The 10,000-nt window shown below is 23.6% G+C and overlaps 1 protein-coding gene across 2 annotated transcripts in view; it reads left to right on the forward strand.

Moving 5' to 3' along the window:
• Positions 1 to 10,000, forward strand: part of LOC136080067 (uncharacterized) — a 118,152-nt gene that overhangs the window by 42,229 nt on the left and 65,923 nt on the right. For both annotated transcript variants that reach the window (XM_065796681.1, XM_065796682.1), the window contains exon 4: positions 1,197 to 1,351. In XM_065796681.1, coding sequence (XP_065652753.1) covers positions 1,197 to 1,351 — 155 coding nt within the window. The remainder of the gene's footprint in view (positions 1 to 1,196; positions 1,352 to 10,000) is intronic.

Raw genomic sequence — 10,000 nt, forward strand, 5'->3', positions numbered from 1 at the left:
TTCTAGAGTTTAAGTACATGTTTTTTATATTTTATTGTCAAAAACATGTATCGGCTTCTTTTATTTACTTTTTCTAAAGATTAGGACAATTTAAATTGCTAATGTTTAAAGATCTGAATTCTTTATCAATAATCATACCTTTGAGCAATGCAGATTGTGAAAAAAGTTTTTTTAATCATCAACATCATCTGCACAGATTTACCGAGCCTATTGTCAGTAAAAATACATGATCATTGATGTTCATCAGCATAAAAGTTCCTCTACTTCAAGTATTCTAACCAAAGGAGTATGCAAAAGAACGTTTTCCCTTATATAAGCATTTAATTTAACGATTTGATATAACCAAATAAACGTAGGTTCAAAATTGTACTTTTAGTCATCACCCGTAACTGTGAAATACAATAAACAACACACATAAAAACCTAAATAATCGCAGAACTTATTTAAGTTATTATTTGGTTTGCAATAAAAGTAACAGTTTTTTAAATGACTTAGCATTTTCCATAACATGACTATTGAAATAGAAAAACAAAAAAAAAATGGATTTAAAAACCTTTAAATAAAAAAATCAAGGAGTTCTTCAAGACTTCCACCACTTAACGGGTTGATAATATTATAAAAAAAAGCTCCCAAAATTAGGTCGACCTGGATTTCAAATGAAACAAAGTTTAATAAAAGTTATACAATAACTTAAGTAAAAGCTTTTTTATATTTTATTGAACATATATGACCGATCAAAATTTTTAAAAGCTTTAGATAAACGTTTTTTTAAATATATTTGATTTGTTTATATATATATATATATATATATATATATATATATATATATATATATATATATATATATATATATATATGTATATATATATATAAATATATATATATATATATTTATTTATATATTTATCTATATATATATATACATATATATATATATATATGTATATAATATATATATATATATATATATATATATATATATATATATATATATATATAGATATATATATATATATATACATATATATAAGTATATATTTATTTATATATATGCATATATATATTTATTCGTATATACACACATATATATATATATATATATATATATATATATATATATATATATATATATATATATATATATATATATATATATATATATATATATATATATATATATATATATACTTATTAAGGTTGGTTATATTAATGTAACTACTCAATTTGCAATGTCTTACACACGCGTCGTTGTTGGTAGAGAAAAGCTTATTGTATTCATCAAACTCTTCAATGTTGTTGCAAATATGAAAAATAGCAATTATGTTTTCAGTTTCAATGCAAATGGACCGGGGTAAATATTTGTTTAGTTTAATATTTTTTTTTAATTATTTTTTTTTATAATATAAGTTTGTTGATATAAAATTTTCAAGTTGCAAAAATACAAGAATATAAAGTATATAGAGGTTAAATTTATATAAAGAATATAAACATATACAGGTTAAAAAGATGAAAATTAAAAGGTTAAAAATAAGAAAATAAAATAAATATTTAAACATCGGAAAAAAACAATGATTAATGAAGCAAACAAAGGGTTTTTTATTTTTTAAATATTTCTTTATTTTTTTTTCATATATTTTCTTAGTTTTTTTTCATATATCTCGTAAAATTATTTATTTTCGAATTATAGTTTGTTAAGTGATCTGGTAGTAATCATTTTTTTTTTCTTTAAATGTTTAGCTTATAAAGTTTTACCAATTACTTATTAGTCATTTATTGTTTTATTTTTTAATTGTTATTTACTTTTAAATAGTGATATATAAATAGTGTATACAGTTATTTATTATTTGATTTTATTCTCATTTTAGCAATTTATTATATTTGTTTTATTCTACCGAGTATTATAATTTTTTGTTTATTTATTGTTTTTTTTACTCATAATCTTATTTTATTTTTCTTTTTTTTGTTTTTTCGCCAAAAGTACATAACGTAAATTTTGCATTGTTTTGATTTTCTCGGTTTTTTTCTGTTCATAATGTATTTATTTGGTCATAACATTTGCAAGATATTTTGGTAATTATATTAAAGACACTATGGTTGACGTGAAGAAACATGATTAATATCTACACTAATTCGTTATAACATTTTTAGCAATAGTCGTTTTTACGCCATTATTAATTGTTACCTTTTGTAAGTTTATTACTGTTTTGTAACTGTAACTTTGTATGAATAAACGATTGTTGTAAAGAAAGTAAAACCGATTTAATTAAGTTATATAATTACCTTATTACTATTATTATTTTTATTATTGTTATTATTGCCATTGTTATTACTATTATTACTATGGTTAAAATAACATGTTATTAGTAATATTGTTATTATTATTTGATATCATTGTTATATTATTATAAGGTGTAGTAATCTTACTATTTGTAAACAACCTTGTAATGTAATCAAATATTTCTGAAATATGTATATATATATATATATATATATATATATATATATATATATATATATATATATATATATATATATATATATATATATATATATATGTATATATATATATATATATATATATATATATATATATATATATATATATATATATATATATATATATATATATATATATATATATATATATATATATATATATATATATATATATATATATATATATATTGACTGATTGATTAAAAGTATACAAAAGTTTAAAAACTCAACAAAAAATTTTTTTAATTTTAAGTCACAATTTTGAAAACTATTTTAATTCAAATTCAAAACTTGTTCAACAAATTTTTAAACTTGTTTATAAATTTGTTAAAATTTTGTTTATACTTATGTTTAATGGCACAAGTTATACGTTTTGTTTAACAAGTTCAAATTTGAATATATGGATTTAATAATGAAACTGCGCTCATGGTTTGTGATCTTAGATTTGACAAGAGTTGTAACAAAAGTTTTTTAAGTAAACGTGTACTAAAGGGTCACGCCAGCATTTGAATAACTATAAATAACGCTGTTATTTAGATTGTATTAATGTAAAATTTACATTAGAAACAGAAAGGTTGGGTAACGTTTGATTTTCCAACGTTATGTTATCCGAAGTTTTATTATATAAAAAAAGTTTAATTATATTAAAGTTTAATAGTTTTATAAGTCAAAACCGTTAATGATAATTTATTATTTATTTTTCGATATTTACTTATTTAAAAAAATTGATAGCTCAAGAAGAAATGTATGCTTATATTTTATTCACTAAAATATTTACCAAAATATAGAAATTTTCATGAAAATAACGATAGTATAACTTTTACAACGTTCTTACTCCGATAAAAAAGTACCTAAGTGTAACCAATATTAATACAAAGTTCGATTTTAGATGGAAAATAATTTATACTGATTAAGTATAGTTTAAAATATAAATTATAATGACGACAATTAAACTGATTTAGGAAATATTTTCTAATATATAATAGCATTTTATGAAAACAATTGCAATATAATAAAATTTACCTTGTTATGGTGGAAAGTTATATTCATTCAATATAATTTAAAAGTATGATTATTTTTCAAAATTATATATTTAAAAAATATAATTATAAAACAAGAATTGCATATACGTTTTTTAATCACATAAATATTTATCGTGCTAAATTATAGACAACTTCTATGTCAAAAAAGTATGTATATTAGTTAAAAAAATGTAATTAAAGTTGTTATAACGTTGTAACTCCTTTAAAAAATTACGTAAGTGCAGCCAACATTATTACAACATTGTTACTATGATAATGAAAATAACCTTATTGTACCCAACGTTAAAACAACGTTTTAATTTTGAAATAAAAACTCTAATGTAATCAACGTTATTATAAGGTTAGATTTAGTTGGTCGATGTTGTCCTACACAATCTATCATAAATTCGACGTTAGATTGACGTCGCGTACCAACTGCATATGTTTGCATAAACTTTTTATCACAAAGCTATGTTGAAAAAACAACTTGTAGGATATTCTACTATAAATAATTCAAACCATAACTCAATTTTACAAACACGAAAAAAAATTATTTTTACAAAACTTTTTAACCCAGAAGAAGCAAATTATTATTATATTCTGGCAAGCAAGTTATCTTTATGTTAAAGATTATATATACTTTGACTTTTAAGAATAATATTATAAATAAGACAGCGTTACAAAGTCGATGCTTTAAAAAAAATCGTCTCAAGTTTTTTCATACTTATGCATCTATTTCATACGCGTAACTTCCATCTTTTGCTTTTGAAAAAATGTATTTGATAGTCTTTTTTATACTCTATATTTATCTATATTTTTATAAAATATATATGTATAAATATATATATATATATATATATATATATATATATATATATATATATATATATATATATATATATATATATATATATGCATATATATTTTAGTTGTAATAAGTTACAACTAAAATTGCGGACAAAATTTGTAAAGGAATATTTTTTTAACGGAGTTATCAATTTTTTAAATTTCAAAAGCAAAATAACAAACTATTTGTATTTCACAAAATAAATTAAAAATATTTGTTTATCAGACCATTTCACCGAATACGGTCAACTGTTACAAAGGTACTCGCTCCAAGCCTATGTATGCGATTTTGATCATTTTTTTTATGTAAGACTCTCTGTTCAATTTTTTAAATGGCTGAGATTTTTAACTTGCTAATTTGTCTGTATCGGTGACGGATCCAGTGTTTTTTAGTGTTTTAGTTAATTTGCAGACATGGAACAAACTCAAAACATTTGTATGTTTATACTTATGTCAAATAATGAGGCTTTGCAGAAAACTGCATTGATTGGAGGATGGAAAAAAAAAAGTTCTTTGACTTCATCTCCCCTCCCACCCTAAACGTGAGGTATAACAAATTGATAAAATAATTTTTGTACTTCTCTCAACTAGACTTAAATTGATAAATTTTAAGTTTTAAAGTATTATCTCTTAGCGTTCAAAACTTATGAGGTTATACTATCAAGCTTAAAACTTATCAATGAATATAAATCAGATGAAAATAGGATAAAAAATATTTTATCAGCTTGTTGCCCCTTTAACTTCATGAGGATGAAGTTGAAGGGCTTTTTTGATCCCTGCTTCGAATCATCACAATTGTTTGCAAAGGCTCATTATTTGACAAAAGCATAAACATACAAATGTTTCGAGTTTGTTCCATGTCTGAATTCTCTCAAACACCAAAAAATCCTGGACCCGCCACTGTTTTGAATACCTCAATCTTTTATTTTCAGTTCAAAAAACCTCATTCGAACGTATTTCGAGCACATTTACAGGGCTCATGTCTCTTAGCTCATATTCTATATTTTTGCTCTTTAGGTAATCTTGTACATTGTTTAAATAGTGCGGAGGCCAGATCAGCCAGAAAAAAATTTTGTTGTTTTTATGAACCTTGTTGGCGAACTTCTTTAATCTAACCAGGTATTTGGAAATGTACACATGCTTGCTGAATGCTTGAACCGAAGAAACTATGTAATGCTTTAAGACTCTTTTTTCTGACAAGGCTATCCGAACTAATAAATTTAGCTCATATTTATTTCTATTTTTGAGCTTGACCTCATCATGAGTTGTGTTGGGATCAGAAGTATAATATCCTACTTTGTCAAAAAGCTTTGTGTAGCACAAAGGAAAGTTCGATTCATCGTCAAATATTACAAATATTTTACGGATAAGTGCCTCAAATTCATGGCACTTAATATGCACAGCAGCTTTCTGAGCAAAGTTCTTTTTGGCACTTTAGTTTTTTTACGATATTGAATGGTCGTCTTTTTGTTGATAATTTTGAATATATACTTTTGGCTGTGTTACGTTTTAGACATCGTCTTTCTTATCATTTAATTTTTCGGAACGTTTCTTCTGTTTCTGACGGATTATTTTTGCAGTCCGACCACTTCCAACTTTTTTATTCTGGTTCTATATGGATTTGCTTTTTCTACAATATATTGCGTATGATTGATTTTGGAACATTTTCCATGCAAAAATTATTAACAACAAACTTTTTTTTTCTCTTTTGGATGCATATTAAAAAATGCGTACGGAGTGCCTTTTGATTATTTGAATTTTTAGGCACGTTTAATTTGGTTCTGAAAAAAAAAACTTATAATAAATTTGCAGCATAATAAGTAAGATTACGAAATTAAAAGACATTGTTTGACATATAAATTAAAGCTACAATGTTTGTTCAGATTTTTAGCTGTAACATGTTTATAACATGCATTTAAAATTTAGCGCAGTAAAATATTGTTGCTTTGAGCATTATTAAACTACCATAAAATAAATACTAAAGAAGATAATGAACTAGCTTTATTTAATTTGCCAGAAAATCTTTTTTAAACAAATCTTGTATATTTGATGGCATATTAAATATAAAAATGTATTTAAAAACGTTATCGAACATCAATAACAATAAAATATCAATAAAAAACTGAAATATATAACAAATTTAAGCAACAATAATAACATCTGAGCTAGTGTTTATAATATTTCCCTCGTGCTTTTTTGCAAGCAGCACATCTTTTTTGCATCAGTTTTAAAAGACTGTTGCAGATTTCGTTTAGAACTCTTTTCCAAATCCAATTCTTGCTTTTGGCTATTTATGGATCGTATTTGCATCTTGAATAATTCTTCGTCCATCCAACCCTGATTAGATTTGAATGAATTCAAATCTTTTAACAAAAACTTTGCTTTTTCTATTTTTCTATTAGTTCAAAGTAACTTTCATGAGCAAAAATTACTTGCTTCCACTTCTCCAAAGACAACCTAATGCTCTCTATACTCCTCCTAAAACCTGCGAGCCGATCTCTGGCTGTCAATATAGGTTTTCTAACAGCTGCATAGACACCATTTTCTTCCCTTAGAAAAATGCTTTTAACAGTATTTGACGAAATACGTTTTTGATGGTTTTCGTTAAACGCGTCGGTGAGTTCACAATAACTTAAAATTGAATTGTCTTTTAGTTGACAAAATATAAGACTAATTTCGCGTTAAATACTTATTTTTCACCTTTCCGACTTTGCATGACGTTGCATACCACCTGTTGTTTTAACTGTCTTTAGAGTATATCTGATGGAGTTCTCAAAAATTTTTATGTATATATATATATATATATATATATATATATATATATATATATATATATATATATATATATATATATATATATGTTTATATATATATATATATATATATATATATATATATATTTATAAATGTATATATATATAAATTTAGGTATGTTTATATATATATATATGTATATATATATATATATATATATATATATATATATATATATATATATATATATATATATAAATATATATATATATATATATATAAATATATATATATATATATATATATATATATATATATATATATATATATATATATATATATATATATATATAAATATTACATCATATTGAAATGAATCTTACCATTTAAAACAATTTCCCGGTTTAGCCGTTTAATATAACAAAAGAACCGTCTACTGACTTCAATCGGTCCTGCGGACATACTAACATTTAATCAACATTTATTTAACGTTCGCTCTATATGTTTAAATTTAATTTCGTTTTGATTTAAAATATAATTTATTCGAATATTCAGTTTAAACCTTACCTAAAAGGTTAGTATTAAATGCATTTTAAACTTTATCTAAATGTAAATTTTCAAACGCCGTACAAATTTTTATTATTATATGTACAAATTTTTATTATTATATAATTATGAATAAAAAGGTTGTTTTAAATCACTTTTGATTATTTAGTATGAGTGTTATAACAATCGTACCAAGTACTAAAAAGTAATCTAAAACAATTGTTGCCTAAATATAAAGACAACGTTAAATTAATCTTAACTTTGACGTTAAGAAAAATTGTGCGCTGTCTAAATACTTGTTAAGAAATTATACGTCGAAAGTTTTTTGTTTTTTTATTTTTAAGTTTGACAAAAATGCATAAAAACTCATGGCACTTTCTTAATCATTAATGCCATCAAGTTCAATATCGTCTTTATGGTGGTCCTCGTCATCTTTGCTTTATTTGATGAATCCAGTTTCTCCATCTTGAGATTTTTAAAAATAAGCATTTAAATGACTTTTTCCAGTTCCACCTATACGGAAGGGAGCCATTCTAAGATAGGAACCAATAAATGCATTTCCGATACTCTGGACGGACAACCACGTTCCATTACACATTCTAAAAACAATTGAATCAATATTAACAATAAAACTGAGTATTGAATTAAAGGTCCGTATAATTTAGCAAGTGGATGCAAAAAATAAATGCAAAAAATCAAGATTGGTACAAGAGGAGCCTCGGATAGAGCACCAATAGATTGCTTCACTTTTTTTGTATTCTGCTAATCTTTTTAAATATTTAAATAATTTTGTCAGATATAGCTGGACTCTTTGAAAGGCCTATTCATTGTATCACAGATTTCTATTATACCTTTCAAAAACTAATTTGCATTTACTCAATAAAAAGGTTCATTCAATTTTTATAAATCATTTATTAAATAACTGTATAAATCCATTTTTTAAATGATATTTAAGCCTTATTACATTTATTTATTTAGGACCTTAAACAATAGAATTATAACCTAACTTTGATTTTGATTTTAGTTAAACAAAACTTTTTTACCAAGTAGCGTCGTTGAATAGAAGCTTTTTAATTTTGTCTTTTCCATCAATACTTATATATTACAAAACAAAATTAGAACCAAGTTGTTTAAAAGATTTCCTAAAGTACTTTTAGTAGATGTTCCCCCTATTTGTGAAAGAAGGCGAAAATAATTATAAATTATTAAAAAATGCTACTTTTTAGTAGATATGGAATTCCAGATTAGAATCAAAATATAAATCCTGGTTGTCCAGTAAAAGCAAAACTTGTTTTAGGCATTAAAACACACATCTTCAAGACATTAGAAACGCGTTTAAAAAAAAACTTTAAAATCATCATCAAATTTTATTTCACTTGAAATAAAAATAAACTTAAATAAAGCCTTTTATATATTTTTTTATGTTTAAAAGATTGCTTAAGTAAATACTTTTAGCTATTGCATATAAAACTAAGTAATGTCAAATCAATAAATATCAGAGCCTAAAATTGGAACAAAAAGTCCGGGGAATCATACTATTGCCGGTAAATGAATTATCCGTAGGTCATCAAACACGACCTTAAACTGTATGTGGAAGCTATATTTGAGAAAATGAATATAATAGATTTTTTTGTTACTATGTACTTCACCATAAAAAAAAAATTTCAAAACTATTTATTACAACATGTAAATAAACGGCAGGGGAAAGCAAAGGGCGAGTTCAGTCTTTTCAGAGTCTATATAAATAATTCAGAAAAAGATAAAATGTTCAACTTTATGACATTGGATAATAATATAAAAGTTGAATCGTTTCGGAAAAGACGCAAATTTATATTTAAACGTTAACAAATATTTAAAATCTAATGTGAATCACAAAATATTTTAATAATTAAAATGACTTCAAAGACTGCATCAAATATAAAAAAAAACTTTCAAAAACTTTCGACTTGCATGCATTTAATTGCAAGGGACTTAAATCAAATATTAAATATACTGAGACTTTTGTAATTTTCATGATATAACATTTCTATGCATACACTGGGTATTAAAACTCAAATATTATATAAGTAAAACTATTTGTAAAAACTCCTACTTAATATTTTTCAGCCAGGAAAATAAACACAAAAACATTCGGTTTATGGAGAAAATGATTTTTTTGTACGGAAGAATCAATTTCAAAACGTCATATCTCTTTACAAGGATGATAATATATTGGCAACTATACCAGCATTATTGAAATCGACATATATCTAATCTTGTCACGAAACAGTTAAACATCATTAGAAATTATTACAAGTCAAATAGACATACATAAAGGAATTATAAATAGTGATGAG

This window comes from Hydra vulgaris, chromosome 05, assembly GCF_038396675.1.
Source record: "Hydra vulgaris chromosome 05, alternate assembly HydraT2T_AEP".
Taxonomy (NCBI): domain Eukaryota; kingdom Metazoa; phylum Cnidaria; class Hydrozoa; order Anthoathecata; family Hydridae; genus Hydra; species Hydra vulgaris.